At 35.1% G+C, this 19,300-nt stretch overlaps 1 protein-coding gene across 1 annotated transcript in view; it reads right to left on the bottom strand.

Moving 5' to 3' along the window:
* The window catches only part of LOC129232857 (uncharacterized), a 114,979-nt gene extending 107,733 nt beyond the window's left edge, over positions 1–7,246 (bottom strand). The window contains exon 1 of the mRNA XM_054866956.1: positions 5,197–7,246. Within this exon, the coding sequence (XP_054722931.1) occupies positions 5,197–7,246 (2,050 nt within the window). The remainder of the gene's footprint in view (positions 1–5,196) is intronic.
* Positions 7,247–19,300: the final 12,054 nt, after the last annotated feature.

A 19,300-nucleotide genomic window follows, 5' to 3' on the forward strand; every position in this document is an offset into this window, starting at 1 on the left:
CAAGTTTGGGTAACATTCAGGGGCGGATTTACAGTCTATTCAAGGGGGTGGCGGTTGTGAAAACCGTAAAAGCCAAATTCCTCCCCTCAAACCCGTCATGGAGGGGGGGGGGCAGAGAATCAATTACCCCTCTTTTATCCTGTATTTTAAATACTAATCGCCCCCTATCGCCTGTCACGAGCTTATTGCCCCCTTGATCCTTGAAGTGTTAAATCTTCCCTTTGGGGGCTATCACCCCCCAGGGTTGGAAACCACTGTTCTTAGTCTAGCAAAATGTATTATCCTACCAGTATAGTGTAGTCCATGAAAGAAAAAGGTTGGAAGACACATATAGAAATATAAAAATTATTAAAGTTCAAAAAAGAGGGCAGGGGCGAGCTTCAGTTCAAATTAAAAAGTGGGTAACGCTGTCCATCCTCGACTACACTAACTGTCTAAACCTAATTTAAAGCAAATTTGTGGAATGTACTTGATTGAAATTAGTAGCGATAGCTTGTAATTCCTTCAATTCTATATTATTGGTTTTAGAAAATGACGGTCATGGAGGGGGTGGTCGCCCCCACCGCCCCCCTAATAAATCCGCCAGTGGCAACATTGGCTTAAAAATAAGATTTTCCGTGTGAAATTTTACATTCTTAGCATAAAAATATTAGTAGGAGGAAGTAGGACTCACTCTTACTTTTTTCCTTTTGAATAGGTATCTTATAGAACTACTCAGAAGCAGTATGAAACGTCTGAAGCACTTTCTATAAACTACAGTCGGACCTCCATATATCGAAGTGGCAAATTGACGGAAAAAAATTCGATATATAGAAATTTCGATAAATAGAAACGATCTTATTTTATCATAAAAATATCCTAAAACAATAAAACGAAAGCTAATTTTCGTGTATGAAACCCATTTTATAATTTATGCGAGTATTGGATTAAATTAAAGTTGATGATTAAAAAATTAACAGAAATTACATTTTTATGCCAACCATAGATCTTCATATTCTTCGGCAATTCAACTTGATCGTAACATTAGGGGATTTTCGTTTTAACTAAGTGATAGAGAGAAAAGTAAAAAATCAATCTACTTAATTTGAATGATTTTTACTGAAGCTAAAAAGACTAGGAATGATACTCAACAGACAAAAGGGATAATTTGAAACTGATTTTACAGTGTAACTGGTTGCAGCTAAAATTTGAAATAAACTGGAGGGAATTTAAGAACTTCAGAACGGAACACTGACTTAACTACACACCCTTCAACCCCAGATTTCGTATGAGTTCCATAGCAACCTTTAGTGAGCGTAATTTTTTTCCCCTAACCTTCTTTTTTCATGTCAAACAGTCTAACATGGAAAAAAAATCTACGAATGTCTCGAAAAAAATTCAATATACAGCGATTTTTTCGATATATGGAAACAATTTTTCTATATAACGAACATAGAAATTTACTGGGATTTCGATACATAGAAAATTTCGATATGTGGAAGTTCGATATATGGTGGTTCGACTGTATATGCCACACACATTCTCTATTTTGTCACATCATTTGTCAATTTACAGCCTTTTAAACATCCAAGTTTACAAGAACTACTTCTCAGCGCGGAGTAATAATACATCTCGTACCTTTCCCTGCAGTGCCAAGTTAGATTGGAACAGACTATAGTAAGGCAGCCAATGAAACCTACACAGCCGCGGGTTAAAGATCACTTTCGTAAATATTTTCTGCCTACAGTCGAGTCCCGACTTACACTAGGGATGCGTTCCAAGACACCTAGCGTAAGTCTGAATTTCGCGTTGTGGAACAAGGTATGTTTAGTAATTTTTTATAAGCATACCCAATTGTTTCAGATGCTTGTAAAAAACCCTCATATTGTTTCAAACCATTTATTAACTATATATTGCAGTTTTTTTTACAAAGAACCTACTTTTACTGTATTTTAGAAAAAGCGTTATTATTTGGCATAAAATTCTGTAATTTAGCACAAAATCAATAATTGATGGGGGAGAGAAACTTAAAATAAAGTAGTATGGTACTTACAGTATGTACACTACAGCATTATTATAGTACTTAACAATATCGATATAGTAAATATATTTGTAATTTTAAAAATGAAGAAGGTTTATGCAGCGCGATCAAACTGTTATCAACGTTCAATGTATTTTATCAACGTTCACATGTAAAATGAAAAAAAAAGTTAAGAATCGGCACGGTTATTAGTATAAACTAAAACAAAGCGTTGTTTAGACTAATACAGTGGGTGAACTTGCGCTTTCAGTGATGCTGAAGGGATGAAAGTCCGTTCACAAAACCAATATTTAGTGTCAACGAAGCCCATTCTAACGCTCCGCCGCTCTTTCCTAAAAATTTCATGTTGCAGGCGAGTAATTTGTGTCCTCACTAAAAAATTCATTACTCATGAAAAACTCGCGTTACAGCCATTTTGCGTAAGTTGGATTGCGTTGTAGCGAGATCCGACTGTATCTGTCTAATAGTATATGCATAACTGTATCCATTTATGATATTTTTTTACTAATAATAAAGCTGAAAGTCTCTCTATCCGTCAGGATCTCTGTGACGCACATAGCGCCTAGACCGTTCGGCCGATTTTCATGAAATTCGACACAGAATTAGTTTGTAGCAAGGGGGCGTGCTCCTCGAAGCGTGGTTTCGAAAATTCGATGTGGTTCTTTTTCTATTCCAGTTTTAAGAACAAAAATATCATAAGATGGACGAGTAAATTACAAAATTATCATAACGTGGAACCGTAACATAGGCACAAGCCAATTGGCGAGAAAATTCATACATTATTTGTAAATATACAGGCGAAAGAAAAGACCTTTTATTTTTCTATTACGGGCAAAGTCGTGCGGATACCACTAGTAGCAAATAAAAAAATTTTAGTAGCAGCACACAATTTTTACAAATTTTGTAATGAAAAAGCAACCAATTGCAATAGCTAAAATCATTAAACAAAAAACACACACACACATTTTAAGAATTAGAAATTAGATCAGCTAAGGTTACTTGCCTAGTTCCGAGAAATTTAATGAACATTTTTTTTTTCAATAACACAGCAAAATATTTCAATAAATAAATGTAAAACAAAATAAGATTCACAATGCACTAGCACTTTGCAGACAATGTTTACGATTAAATTATATTTTTTAACGCAATGAAGGCAATTGAACCAAAAAATTTCATGAAGCGTGTACGTTACTTTTCAAAAGTATCTAAAAACTTACTGGAATAAAATTTTTAATCTGACATAAAGTTGAAAGTGCAACAACTTCCTAGGTCCAGATGTATAAGTGAGTATGCATGTCTAAGCATCAACGAAGAAATATTATTCCTCTTCACGACCTCTAATTCTTTCCACTTTTGAATGCAGACTGTACTAAGTGAAGAAATCAAAACTTCTAGCCCTTCCACGTAGAATTTGTCCACTTATGAAGTTCGCAAAAATCATTCTCAACATATCGCACGCTACGGAGTAAACAATGTCGCGTCGGAGACTCTGACGGTTGCGAGTAAAAAGCACAGATACTAGAACATAGAATGGGAGGAGCGTTGGGTAAATTTGGAGGAAAAACTGCTCCTTATTTACACTGACTTGCTTAGCAAACTGGAGTACTTATCTTCTACATGAGGTAGATAGTACCGGGGTGATTGTAAGTTCATCAAAAAATACCTGAAAGTTTCAAAGCGAGAACAGGGGGGGGGGGGTAATCTTTGGCGCCCCTATTACTTAATTGTTTCATGTTATATAGTCTTAAAATGTTTAGTAAAGAGATACTTAAACTCCTATAGTACAAAACCAACTAAATCTGTGAATTTATTTACATCTCTGGAATACAGGAATGTTGCCACTCAGGCATAACTAATAACACGTAACATCCTTCCCTTTTTACAGAACTTTCAAACAGTTATTTTCCCCCTCAAAATAAAATCACAACACAATATTATACTAGAATCAAAAATTTTTTTAAAACGTCACAAAAGTTCTCTCTTCAAAATTAAAGAAATAAACTTAAAAAATCACTAAGCAGAATAAGGTAAATTAAATTCTGAGAGAGAGAAAAAAATTAAAGAAAAGTAGCAGTTCTAGTCTTTGTATCTTGATGGCAATTTCACAACGCGTCCTGATTTTGTTTTATATTCTGTATTGTCTCTTTTTGAATCAGTACCCATTTTTTGTAGTAAAGATGGTATACAAGTTTTATTTTTTGTATTTATATTTTCTGTTGGTACACTTTCTGGTATCTGCTTGGTTGGCGTATTTGGTATTGGTGTCTCGAATTTTTTTTTCGTGTGTGTTGTTTTGGGTATTCCTCGAATAAACCTTCTATTTCTGACATATTTTTGTCCATTATCCGTGGTGACCTCTAATCTTCTAGGTGTTAAAGTCTTTGTAACCACAGCTTTCTTCCAGGTATCATTTTTCTTTTGAGGCTGCATGTATACTATATCTCCATACTGAAATTCAGGCAGAACAGATTTCTTGTAATCAGCTTCAGACTTCCTCTGTCTTAGATCTTCTTTACGATGAGTAATTTCAGGATAGGAATTGAAAGATGGCTTAAATAAATTATTTGTAGTGGGTACTAGAGTCCTTGTCCTTTTTCCAAGAAGTAACTGTGCTGGGCTTTTTGAAATGTTTTCAATTGGAGTATTCCTATAATTCAATAGACCTAAGTAGGGATCTTCTTTTGCAAAGAGACTCCTTTTCATAATCCTCTTCACAATTTTTACGGCAGATTCAACTTGACCATTTGATTTACTATTGTATGGACTGGTCTGCTTGTGTTTAATATCCCAAGCTTCACAAAATTTGTCAAATTCAGAAGATTTCAGCTGTGAATCATTTCCAGTTACAACTATTTCTGGTATACCATATCTTGCAAAATGATGTTTGACTTTTCCTATAACAGTTGTTGATGTCGTGTCTGGTAGATAATCCACTTCTATAAATTGACTAAAATAGTCCACAGTAACTAAGTAATTTCTATCTCGTAAAACAAATAAATCAATTCCAACTTTCTGAAAAGGTCTTTCTGCTACTTCATGCCACTTTATTGCTTCTTGAGGTCTACGATCACTATATGATAAGCATGTATGGCATCCACTTATGAATTGTCTAATTTCAGATGACATACCAGGCCAAAAAATAAGCTCTCTTGCTCTTCTTAAGCATGAATTAATACCTTGGTGTCCTAGATGAATTTTGTCTTTCATTTCTCTTCTCATCGCTTTTGGAATTACTATTCTTTCTCCTCTTACTACAACACCTTCTTGAATTCCAATTTCATCTCTATAGTCAAAATAATTTCTTATATTTGGAGGAACATCAATTTTGTCCTCTGGCCATCCTTTTGTAATCATTTCTTTTAAAGCGAGAATTTCTTCATCTTTATTTGATTCATCTTGTATTTTCTCTAAACAGGTTCCTTTAATTGGCAGAGTGTGAACACTGCAAACTATATCAATTTTCTTATTGTCTTGTTCTGTTGTATTCAGTGGCGCCCTAGACAAAGTATCTGACACAAGGCTTTGTGTTCCGGGCTTGTAGACTAAATCAAAATTGTAACGTTGAGCTCTAAGTAACATACTCTGCAAACGCTTCGGTGCCTTGTGTAAGGGTTTCTTTCTAATAGCTTCTAAAGGTTTGTGGTCATTGTATACAGTTATTTTTCTTCCATATACATAATGGTGAAATTTTTCTAAACTCCATATAACAGCTAACATTTCTTTTTCAATTTGAGCATAGTTACGCTCCGCAGCATTTAGTGTTCTACTTGCATAGGCAATTGTACCCGAGTCTTGCATTAATACTGCACCAAGCCCAAATTGGCTTGCATCACATTCTACTTGAACAGGTTTTGTAAAATCAAAAATTTTCAAAGTTGGTGCTTCTGTGAGTAGACTCTTCAGCTTCATTAGGGCTGCATCTTGTTTCTCTGTCCAATTCCATGGAATATCATTCTTTAAAAGAGTATACAATGGTTCACTAATAGTAGCATAATCTTTTAGAAACTTCATCTGATAATTACACATTCCCAAGAATCGTTTCAATTCTTCTTTATTATTAGGCTTTTTAAGATCAATAATTGCTTGAATTTTCTTTACATCAGGTTTCACGCCTTCTTTGGAGATTTTGTGACCCATAAAAATAATTTCATCACATTGCAGTTCCATTTTTTCCTTATTGAGCTTCACATTCAGATCTTTGCATCTCTGTAGAAAAAGTTGTACATTTTCATCATGTTCTTTTCTGTCTTTTCCAAAAATTACTACATCATCAGCAATATTGATGAGTCCAGGAAGACCTTCAAATGACTGTTTCATCTTAATTTGGAAAATTTCCGAAGCTACATTCAAGCCAAAAGGCAAGCGCAGAAAACAATATCGTCCAAAAATAGTTTGGAATGTTGTTAGTATACTTGATGCTTCATCAAGAGAAATGTGCCAGTAGCCATTCTGCAAATCAAATTTGCTAAAAACTGTAGCACCATTTAATTCATGTAGCACTTCTTCTAAACTAGGCATAATATATCTTGGTCTTTTAAGAGCTTTATTCAATTCAAGCGGATTTAAACAAATTCTCAACTTACCGTTTGGTTTTTCTACACAGACAATGTTACTAGTCCAAGAAGTTGGTTCAGTTATTTTCCGGATAATTCCTTTTTCTTCAAGTTGGTCCAGTTCCTTTTTAAGTTTATCTCGCAAAGCAATAGGCACTCTGTGTACAGGCATAGTAGAAGGTGAGATATTAGGGTCAGTCTGTAGATGAACAATACCAGGCAAGTCTCCAATTCCTTCAGAAAATATATTATTATAATCAGTTATGTTTACTATGTTTACAGACTGGAATTCTTTCTCTTGGATCGTAATCAATTTCATAGCTTGAATAGCCTTCAACCCTAGAAGTGGTTGTATATGTTCCTTGTCAACAATAGTAAACTCAATATTATACCTTTTGTTGTTCTTCGGATTGATTACATGTTCACGATGAACTCCAACTGGTTCTAAAGTACTACCGTTCCACATCTTTAGAACTTTATGACATGGATCTATGCCAGTAGCATAATGTTTGGGCAAAATATTTACTGTAGCTCCAGTGTCTACCTGAAAAGTTACTTCTTTTCCATTAATTAACATCAGACATTTTATGTCTTTACCTTTGTCTTCAACTTTATTCACCCATTCTTCACTCTCGTGATCTGAATCTAAATGATGAATACTTTCTTTCTTCATTTTGAATGATGATACACATTTTTTTGCAAAATGGTTCTTCTTTTTACATTTCGAACATGTTTTTCCCCAAGCTGGACAAAGTTCTTTCACAAATTTATGCTTTTTACCACAAAACTTACATGATTTTTCTTGTTTCTCGCTTTCAAAAAACTTTTTAACTTCAAATTTTTTATTTTGCTGAATTTTGTTCACTATTTCTGGATGAAATTCTTTTCGTTTACTTTGTGCATATTCTGCAGCTCTGCAAGTATCGATGCATTTCTCTAAGGTTAATGTTCTTTCTCTCAAAAGTAGTTCTTGTAACTGGGAGTCCTTTAAACCTAAAATAATTCTATCTCGAAGTAAAGAATCAATACAGTCTTCACAATAATTGCAAGTTTTGATTAACACTCTTATGGCAGATAAAAATTCATCAAATGTTTCACCATCTCCTTGTTTTCTATTATTGAACATAAATCTTTCATATGTTTCATTAATTTCACCGACTACATATTCATCGAACTTGTCAATTATTTCTTCAGTTGTTCTTGCTTCATCATCTGTCGAAAACGAAAAACCATTGTATCTTTGTAATGCAGCGTCACCCAGTGTATGTAATAATAGCGCAACTTGATACTTCATAGTCTGCTTTTCTAAATTGGTAAGAATCGCATAATTCATCCATTTTTGCTTGAACAACTTCCATCTTGTGCATAGATCACTATCGAACAACAACGGTTCAGGAGCTTTGATAATAGGCTTAGCAGCGTCCGTGCTCATTGCGGCTAATTAGAATTTCGATCTAAGTAACTTCTTCAAAGTTATTTAAGAGAATAATAATTTACTTATTTTTCCCGCTGCCACCATGTTTCATGTTATATAGTCTTAAAATTTTTAGTAAAGAGATACTTAAACTCCTATAGTACAAAACCAACTAAATCTGTGAATTTATTTACATCTCTGGAATACAGGAATGTTGCCACTCAGGCATAACTAATAACACGTAACACGTAAACTATGGCACCTTTGCCATAGTTTTAAACAGTTCTGAGTCAAAATATTGCGTGCACATTCAATTAAATTTTTTATGGATTACAAAGTTACTTTTGAGCTGGTGTTATACAAATTATCTTGACATTTGTCCATCTTAAGGGATAGTTGTCCATCTTAAGGCTCTTGCAGGTATATTTGATGAGTATTATATAATTTAAAATAAATGGCGGAGGTAGGGAGATAAAAGCATAACGAAAAAAGAACATAATTCCGGTATTTTCAGACATGAAAATACCGGAAATACCGGACTACAATCACCCGTTAGCAAACTGGAGTACTTATCTTCCACATGAGGTAGCTAGTATGAAGCGATGAGAATGGGGTGGTTTCCTTTAGTCAAAAGTACTACTTTTTGTTGTGTTTTCAAGGAGTTTTCCAATTAGGAACGAGGAGTTTTCCAATTTAATTGGAAAACTCCTTGAAAAACACAACATCAAGACCATTTTCAAGCCCACCACTCAACTTAGGAATTGTTATCGCCCGGTGAAAGACCCCCGTGACCCTTTCTCCACATCTGGAGTTTACAAAATTCCGTGCTCCTGTGGATCAGTTTATGTCGGAACTACGAAACGCAGCATCCAGACACGCCTTTCTGAGCATGTTCGTCATTGCCGTTTAGGAAACTATGATAAGTCAGCCGTAGCCGAACACAGCCAACAAGAAGGAGTCCACAACATCAAATTTAAAGACACAGAAATCTTGGCTACAATATCTCATTACTTTGCCCGTCTTCATCGCGAAGCTATAGACATTTTCAAACACCCCTTTCATTTCAACAGAATAGAGGAGAATTTCAATTTACCAAAAACATGGCACCCTGCCCTTAGATCCGCTCGCCACAACAGTCCAAAACATACTTTGGTCCCATCCAATCAGGTACCAGGATCACCCAGCAGCTTGAATCTCATCCAATCAGGAACCTTATTCCACCAGCGGCTTGAGAACGCCTCCCAATCAGGACCAGCAGCGCAGCAGCAGTTTACTTAAATACCGGAGCCACCGAAGCCAGGAATCAGTCTCACCAAACTCAAACCACTGATGATGGCTGCAGCAAAGCAAGCCGAAACGTCTGGAATTTCTACTCCAATTAGACCACGGCCAATAAGCCCGGAAATGTTATCTCCTCATATCTGCATCAAGTTCTTGTTTGTCACAGAAGCAGTTGTAGATTTCAGTACATGGCAGGTTGACACCCGATCATGGACCTTGCTGGTAAACTTTGCAATTGTTGCACGATATCATTTCCATGACTTCTTCGGATGAGGATCTGACTCCCAAGAAAGTTATAACAATTTTATCGTTTTCAGCATTCCAACCATGTTCGTATGGCGCTGGAACAAAATGATACTGAACAAGAGATTTTCTCCATATTGCAGCCTGGTAGTTGGCTCTCTTGACATGGAGATTTAATGTAGATTTACAAGGAGGCAAGAGCTCAGGCCGAATATGGTCTCATTTAGAACAGTACCAATCATACCTCAGATTGTTCACGTCTCCAGTTTTTGAACCGCCGTACATTTCACATACAAAGCGTTCAAGACCTGCATTCAAGCGTTCACTTACGGTCCATTCTTCACCAAGGTTTTTAAAAGTTCCAATATAAAACGATGCGCTGACCACTTTTTTGAATGGTCCGTTTTTACCTTTTCCATGAAACGCACCGAAATGCTGTCACAACCTGTGTAGCTGCGAAATCCAAGTATAGCTTCCATCAGATCAACACTGGTGCATCCATCTGTTAGCTTAGCTGTTTGCATGGAAACAACATTCTGAAGGAAGATCATACAGTCTCTAGCTTGCTTCCCCATTCGAACATAAACGTTGCAATTCAGTTCATGAATGAACGATATCAGAATGAGAAGGACATCTGTGTCATCCGAACGAACAACTACTGCAAGGATTTTGCGCTAACCAACAAGTCAGGCATGTATTGCAATTCTTGTGTCAGGCTCTTCGAGGTCGCAAGCTAGTTCCATCCATTCAGTAGTTGCAATTGATGTTATTTTCCAGCATTTCTCATCACTAACGAAGAAAATTGTCTTCCCTGTAATTGACACTGGTGTGCAGGTGTTTTCAACAAATCCAACTCGAACTAAACCAGGGGTGATTGTGAGTTCATCAAAAAATACCTGAAAGTTTCAAAGCGAGAACGGGGGGGGGGGGGGGTAATCTTTGGCCCCTATTACTTAAGTGCACCTATGCCATAGTCTTAAATAGTTTAATAGTCAGAGTCGAAATAGTGTGTGTACATTTGATTAAAATTTTAATGGGTTACAAAGTTACTTTTGAGCTGGTGTTATACAAAATTAAATTGACATTTGTCCATCTTAAGGGATAGGTGTCCATCTTAAGGCTCTTGCAAGTATATTTGATGAGTATTATATAATTTTTAAAAAAATTGCGGAGGTAGGAAGATAAAAGCATAACAAAAAAAAAAAACATAATTCCGGTATTTTCGGACATAAAAATACCGGAAATACGTCCGAAAATACCGGAACACAATCACCCCTGCCTAAACAAAGTTGGTTTTATTGGAGCTCACTGTAAGAAACTGTAGCCAAGATCTAACTTTGAAGAGTCCTTTGATATTTACATATAATACTGGGATCGTATCATCTTGAAGATGTGCGTGCAAAAAATCTTTTATAGAATTAGTTTTATACTTCTCAAAAACGATATTAACTCTATTTCCCGGACTGTGAATTATCTTTTGGAAGATGATATTTCGCCAATTTCGTTGAATGACATCATACGTAAAACAATTGATAAAGCACCAAGAAGTGAAGAAATTGATCTCAGAAGATGAGGAAACCTCAGTGCCAAATTTGCCTCTTCAACGGATGTTTAGAAAAGCGCTTGATGATACATACGATGCACTTCAGAGCAAAGAAAATATAATGTTGAATGTTACAAAACATTTAGTAAACTCTCAAACGATATTGAATCTTTACTCTCCAATTCTGTTAACTAAACTGCAATACACCAATATTTTAAGCCGAGTGCGTAAAAAAAACATATTTAGTTAAAATGGCAACTGTATTTTAAAATACTTAAAACAAAAATAAATGATGTAATTCATTTCGTTTTTTTAAAGTACTTAAACTTCAAAACCTTTCATTTTTTAAAAATGTATGTATGCCGGTTCATAAAATCAGACTCTTTCATAAAACCAAATGTCCTGAGAACAAATGTGATCTTAGTAAGTGGCGGTCACTGCATTCAATATCGAAACGGGCAGAAACAAAGTCCTTCACATTCCATGACGTCAAAACTGACGAAAATGATGACAAGAGAGACATTATTAGTTATCAACATGTTTCGGGGCAAATCATTTGCTGTTCTTATAATTTTGTCAAGTTAAAAAAAAAAGAAATTTCAAAAATTAATCTTGACAAAACATTTTTATTTCGTATTTTCAAATATTCTGCGAACTACAATGATTTCTCGTATTTAGAAAATGTATTTTATGTATACATTTCACTAAATTACATCAGATTTTTTTTTCTCTATGCAATTTCCTGCTTTTCTAATAATTCTTACCATCACTGTAGAGATTTTGCCGTTTCTATTGATCCATAGTTTGAGCAAAAAGAATTAAAACCTGCACGTACTACAATTTATTCAAAATTCCCTTTGAAACAACCCGTTTATTCCTTGTGCATTTGTACTTTTAAATAACCAAGAGACATTTATTTCAATATATTTTTATTTCAAACACATTACTTACATACATGTATTTTTTTGCACGTATGTACACTAATTTAAGAACTTTCATATTCTGGAGTAAAGTGGCATCATCAAAACATGCTCCTTTAACTATGTCACTGACAGAAAACAATTATAGCGAATTGAATGGTCATTTTATTTATACAGATTTCATAGGGAAATGAGGGGCAAAGTGATATGGTGAAAAACTTATTCTGCTTTTAGCGCCACCTATCTAGTTACATTTTCACTATGTTGTAACACGTGTAGTCTGTTTCAGTCAAGAATAAATTACCTCTGAAAATCAAAGAACATGATAAAGCAATTTTCAAATATTGATATTCATTATTGTAATTTTTTGTTGGAAGTAAACGAGCTGATGTGTGCATCACATGACTTCCTTTAACTCCAATTTAATGTGATTTCCCTATTACTGACAATTTTAATGTGATTCAATAGTTTACTCTCTAAATATCACCAACAATGGCCAAATTGAAACAGATTAAAAAAAAAATCGCAAAATTTGTCGTCAAGTTGGCGACAAAACTTGGCGACCAAAAGACTGGCGATATATCGGCAAGTGCTTGCCAAATAATAACACCACCTGAGTTTACATCGAAATTAACAATGATTTCCCTCCAAAAAGGGCCAAAAGACCCCTTAAAAACACCCGAATACAACCAAAAGGGGAGGTGCCCAACTAGACCCCACTAATGAACTCTCAGATGTATCTTGAAATGGGAAGAGTCAGCAAATGACTTTGAACAATGTTCTCAAGAATAAGGCTTCTCGGCAGTATGAACTCTCAAATGTACCTTGAACTCAGAAGAACAGAGAAACAATGACATTGTTTCTCCCAAAGAATAAGGCTTCTTGCCAGTATAGTCTCTTAAATGCGTCTTTAAAGTTGAAAACTGGGCGAATGCCTTTGAACAATATTAACACAAATGGGGTTTTTCGTCAGTATGGATTCTCAAATGACTGTCTAAATCGCAGGAACGGAAAAATGTCTTTGAACAATGTTCACAAGAATATAATTTTTCTCCAGTATGAACTCTAATATGTTTTTTGAAGCTTGTACAATCAGAAAATGTCTTTGAACAATGTTCACAAGAATAAGGCTTCTCGCCAGTATGGACTCTCAAATGCGTCTTTAAATGGGAAAAGTCAGCAAATGACTTTGAACAATGTGTGCAAGAATAAGGCTTCTCGCCAGTATGGACTCTCAAATGTCTGTTTAAACTGGAAGAATGGAGAAATGTCTTTGAACAATGTTCACAAGAATAAGGCTTCTCGCCAGTATGGACTCTCAAATGCGTCTTTAAATGGGAAGAGTCAGCAAATGACTTTGAACAATGTGTGCAAGAATAAGGCTTCTCGCCAGTATGGATTCTCAAATGTATGTTTAACTTGGAAGAAGAGGAAAAAGCCTTTGAACAATGTTCACAAGAATATGATTTTTCCCCAGAATGGACTTTCAAATGCATCTTTAATTGGGAAGTGTCAGCAAATGACTTTGAACAATGTTTGCAAGAATGAGGTTTCTCGCCGGTATGGATTCTCAAATGTCTGTATAAATGAGAAGAACGGGGAAAAGCCTTTGAGCAATGCTCGCAAGAATAAGGCTTCTCGCCAGTATGGACTCTCAAATGCCTCTTTAAATCGTCAGAACGGGAAAACTTCAGCGAACAAACATTGCAAGCAAATGGTCTTTCACCAGTGTGAATGTCCAAATGTTTCTTCAAAGCTGAAGCCCCAGAATATGTCTTTGCACAGAGCTGACACCTAAAGGGTTCTTCTTCAGTATGGACTCTCAAATGGCTTTTTAAATCGGAAGAACGGGCAAAAGCCTTTGAGCAATGTTCACAGGAATACGGCTTTTCTCCGGTATGCGTCCTAATATGTAGTTTTAGCGCTGACAATCGAGTAAATGTCTTGGGACACCATTCACATGCATGTGGCCTTTCTCCAGTATGCATTCTTAAATGTATCTTTAATTCCCAGCCTCGAGAAAATACCTTTGAACAACGTGTGCAAGAATAAGGCTTCTGGCCAGTATGGATTCTCAAATGTCTGTTTAAACTGGAAGAAGAAGAAAAAGCCTTTGAACAGTGTTCACAAGAATATGATTTTACTCCAGAATGGACTTTCAAATGCATCTTTAATTGGGAAGTGTCAGCAAATGACTTTGAACAATGTGTGCAAGAATAAGGCTTCTCGCCAGTATGGATTCTCAAATGTCTGTTCAAATTGGAAGAAGAGGAAAAAGCCTTTGAACAGTGTTCACAAGAATATGATTTTACTCCAGAATGGACTTTCAAATGCATATTTAATTGGGAAGTGTCAGCAAATGACTTTGAACAATGTTTGCAAGAATGAGGTTCCTCGCCTGTATGGATTCTCAAATGTCTGTATAAATGGGAAGAACGGGGAAAAGCCTTTGAGCAATGCTCGCAAGAATAAGGCTTCTCGCCAGTATGCACTCTCAAATGCCTCTTTAAATCGTTAGAACGGGAAAACTTCAGCGAACAAAGATCGCAAGCAAATGGTCTTTCACCAGTGTGAATGTCCAAATGTTTCTTCAAACCTGAAGCCCCAGAATATGTCTTTGCACACAGCTGACACCTATAGGGTTCTTCTTCAGTATGGAGTCTCAAATGGTTTTTTAAATCGGAAGAACGGGGAAAAGCCTTTGAGCAATGTTCGCAAGAATAAGGCTTTTCGCCAGTATGGATTCTCAAATGTCTGTTCAAATTGGAAGAAGAGGAAAAAGCCTTTGAACAGTGTTCACAAGAATATGATTTTACTCCAGAATGGACTTTCAAATGCATCTTTAATTGGGAAGTGTCAGCAAATGACTTTGAACAATGTTTGCAAGAATGAGGTTCCTCGCCTGTATGGATTCTCAAATGTCTGTATAAATGGGAAGAACGGGGAAAAGCCTTTGAGCAATGCTCGCAAGAATAAGGCTTCTCGCCAGTATGCACTCTCAAATGCCTCTTTAAATCGTTAGAACGGGAAAACTTCAGCGAACAAAGATCGCAAGCAAATGGTCTTTCACCAGTGTGAATGTCCAAATGTTTCTTCAAACCTGAAGCCCCAGAATATGTCTTTGCACACAGCTGACACCTATAGGGTTCTTCTTCAGTATGGAATCTCAAATGGTTTTTTAAATCGGAAGAACGGGGAAAAGCCTTTGAGCAATGTTCACAGGAATACGGCTTTTCCCCGGTATGCGTCCTAATATGTAGTTTTAGCGCTGACAATCGAGTAAATGTCTTGGGACACCATTCACATGCATGTGGCCTTTCTCCAGTATGCATTCTTAAATGCATCTTCAATTCCCAGCCTCGAGAAAATACCTTTGAACAACGTTCACATGAACGCTGCTTTTTACCAGCACCCGTCTCTGAAGGATTCGCCATTGTCCAACCGTGTAAAATTGCTTTCAGCAGAGACTCCTCAGACAGAACGTTCAGATTTTCTGTCAGAGATCAAGTATTTGAAAATGTCTCCAATCAGAAACTACAAGAGTTCAGTGCTCGTTAAATATAATTTAATTCATTTGTTGGGACAGAACATTTTACTCAACAAATTTGAGAAGCGAGCTTTCGAAGAACAATGGTTTTTCAGTAAACACACCTCAGAATCTATTTCAGAAAAACGTAAAACATTACAAAGTCTCTACCATCTGGTAAAATTTTCTATGGAATTGGCAAGCTTCCAGTTAAGATGAGTCAACCTGAATGAAGAGGAAATGGGAAAATTTGAAGAGAGTTTTTCGTCCACTCAATGAAAATGCTTAATTTAGAAGTTAACACACATCTGAAATAGCAAACTTGGAGTTCTGCAAAATTATAAATGCGTCTGTTTCTGCATGTAAACAGGATGTTTGCTTTTCCATTTTATCGGTGGTCAGACAGAACACTTAAAAAACCATTTTTAAATTTTTTATCTGACAACAAGCTTCTTCAAGTTCCAACAATTTAACTTTTCAAAGACAGGGTTTTATGAATAGACGCATATAACTCGATTATTGCATTAAAAATATATATACCTTCAACACCCAGATTTCTATATTCTGCAAACTTGTTTCTATACAGATTTTCTTGTCAGTGTCAAAAAAAGAGAAAAAAAAGAAAGAGACTAAAATGTTGCCTAGCAAATCTATTTAGATAAGAGTAGTGTTCCAAGAATTTAGAACTTCAACATAATAAAAAGATTCTTTAAAATTTTTTTGAAACCTACATAATACAATAGAGTAACTTAAAATGGGATAATGTTTCTTAAACTCAATCTTGTACGAGATTGTCCGAAAAAGTGCAAGCAACGAAGAAGAATTCTAAATCATTGTACTCCAAACTTAGCTAAATGTTTTAAAGATCAACTTAAAAGTTAAGTGTCTAGCTCTCCCTTAGATTAGCACTGCAGTAAATCATGAAATACATAAGGATCTACTATCTAATACTGTGTTTGCTTATATCTCAGGTATGCATTACGTTCTACAGAAAAATCTATTGTTTCAAAATTAAATGAATATTTAAGATAAGTGCTTTAAACCTTCACTTTTTTTTTCAAAAACAGAGGACAATTAGCAAGACATTGGGATATAAATAAATAAACTGTAGTAAAAATGATAACTGCCAGTTAGTTTTTCAACCATCTTAGATTAAAATAGTTCAGTTTTTGAAATGGTTTCACTTTTTTTCAAAAACGGAGAACAATTGGCAAGACATTGGGATATAAATAAACTGTAGTAAAAATGATAACTGCCAGTGAGTTTTTCAACCATCTTAGATTAAAATATACACAACGTTAGATCCAGTTATTGGTGACATTACGAAAAAGACTCTGGTCTTTTAGCGATAAACACTTCCGCATACCAGATGGAACACTCTGCTTTCCTTGACCACCTCAGATGAGGTAACACAGCTCTTTATCTTAAGTCTTAACATTCAGGAAAATATTACTTGAGTTGCATTTTTTGAAATCTTTACTTCAATCAGCTTGTCCAGATGTATGAGGAAGGTTGGAGTTGAAACTTGATATCATACAAGTTGGAGCCCGATGTCCAGCTGTCCAGATCACTGCTGAAAATAACGAAAAGAATTGGCTGACGTTGAAAAAAAAGAGGCAAAAAATCTCAAACATAAAAATTTTGAACACAGTAGAAAAATAATATTAAAGCTATGCAAACACAAAAAAAAATTCTGAGGAGGGAAGAAGGCTATGTGCACGAGATAAATAAAAAATAAAATGAGGAGTTTACTTTCAGAACAGATTATATCCAGTTTTATCCTTTTTTGGCTAAACGAAAAAATTGTTTTACGCACAAACACTAAGTTTTAGAATTTAGAATTTCTAAAAATGTTTTGGTAGAGTAACAAGTGACTATTGGCATAAGTCTAGTCATTTTCCCTCAATTTTACCACACCTAAGCAGCCAATTGCATTTTGGATGTATTCATTTATTCATGTAAAACAGTGGATATCCCTTTCGCAAAAAAACAAGCAATTTCTTCAGCGATAAATTTTATTAGATTGAAACAAAATATTCAACATTTTTTAATATATTTTTTTTAATCTACTTTATTCCTTTCTGCTTACTTTATTCTTTTCATTGAACATTCCAAAAAAAAAGGACCTTCAATCCAATGATGTATGAACAATAAACCCAACATAGGGATTCAAATAACAACATTGTATGTAGGTAGATCTCAATTTTTATCACAATTAATCGCAATTTAATCATTAATTAATCACAATTTAATGGTAATATCACTTACAGTAGAAGACCGTTATAATGCACACCGTGGGACCAGAGCTTTTGCGTTACACAGGTTTTGGCGTTATATAGGTCATTTCACAAATTTTGAAACTAATATTCAAAATATATCTATATATTAGCACTTCAGAATGAGTTTTATCTGTAGTGAGTATTAAAGCACGAATTATTCAATGAGTCATTCACAAATAGATATGTTTCTTTATTACAAGAAAGTGAAATATCCAGCACTTTTGCTAGCCTCATGGTTTGCATAACAGCTGCATTTTCAAGAACCATCTGGTATTTTCATTTTACTATGAAAGCTAATTTTCATTTAAAAGCTTTGAATTAAGATGAAAAGATGAAAAACTGATTCAAAATTTAATTTTCCTGACAATTTTTATGTTTGCAAGGCAAAACAGTGATTTTTTAAACTTCAAAACTTATTGTTTACTTCTAAAATGTTGTGCGGTTTATAAAGAATTGCGTTATACAGGTCGGCGTTATAAAGGTATTCTACGGTACAAGTATTTTCATCTCCGAATCGCATACGGGAAAGCAAGTCTCCCCGATTCTTTTCTCCTTATGCCTACACAGATCAACCAATTTCGAAAAATTTCCGGGGAAATTTACCCGATTCCTCCCTCTCCTCGTGTCCTTCCTATGTTGTCAGTATAGAAGCCTAAAGATGTGTCTTTTCAGACTTATAGCCATTAGTATCCTTTGAAGGTACATAAGAAATGTGTCAGTTTTATTTTACGTTTTACAATTTTCCGTTTTTCGAACTTTAAAACTTGATTTAGAAATTTAAGGGAAAATAGGAACTAGGGGTAGTTTTATGTCTTCACTCGGCTCGAAAGAATCAAGATCCGGTACTGGTTAATTTAACTTTTTTAATTTACAGAGGTGGACCAAAATACTCTTCTGCCGACTGGGCTAAAGTCAGCCAGTACGCCCCTGCTGATTTATATTAGTTACATAAAAACTCATTTAGAACCCTGCAACAATTAGTTTGCAGAAATTTGCACTAGCAAGGTCAACCTCATAGAAATCAAAGTGATCTGTCAATGTTTTGATTATGCGTCATTTTCATTAAAGCCACATTTTACGTCAGTTCGTTTAAAGACTTATAAACCACACTTTACTATATTTAGCAGTAGGTTACCGCCCCTAAGCCAGGCTAAGGCAGAACTACATGCAATACAGGAGTGCCCCCCCCAAGTTCAATGGCGCAAAGTCCCCTCCCCCCCAAATTTTTCTTAACCTTCTCCCCCCCCCTTTTCTATTTTCTCGCTCTCTTTTATATTTTTTTTATTTTTTAAAAATATGTTAATTTATTATTTTAACAATTTTTTATTTATTTGCTTATTTATTTCCTTTTAATCATTATTATCATTATTTTATTAGAAAAGTTCTTTGCTATGCCAATGACAAACATACACGCACACATACAAACTAAATAAATAAATGAAATGAAATATAAACAGAATAAAATAAAATAAATAACTTAAATCAAAAATAAATCAATATATAAATTTAAATAGACAAATA

Source organism: Uloborus diversus, unplaced genomic scaffold, assembly GCF_026930045.1.
Source record: "Uloborus diversus isolate 005 unplaced genomic scaffold, Udiv.v.3.1 scaffold_14, whole genome shotgun sequence".
In the NCBI taxonomy this organism is placed as follows: Eukaryota; Metazoa; Arthropoda; class Arachnida; order Araneae; family Uloboridae; genus Uloborus; species Uloborus diversus.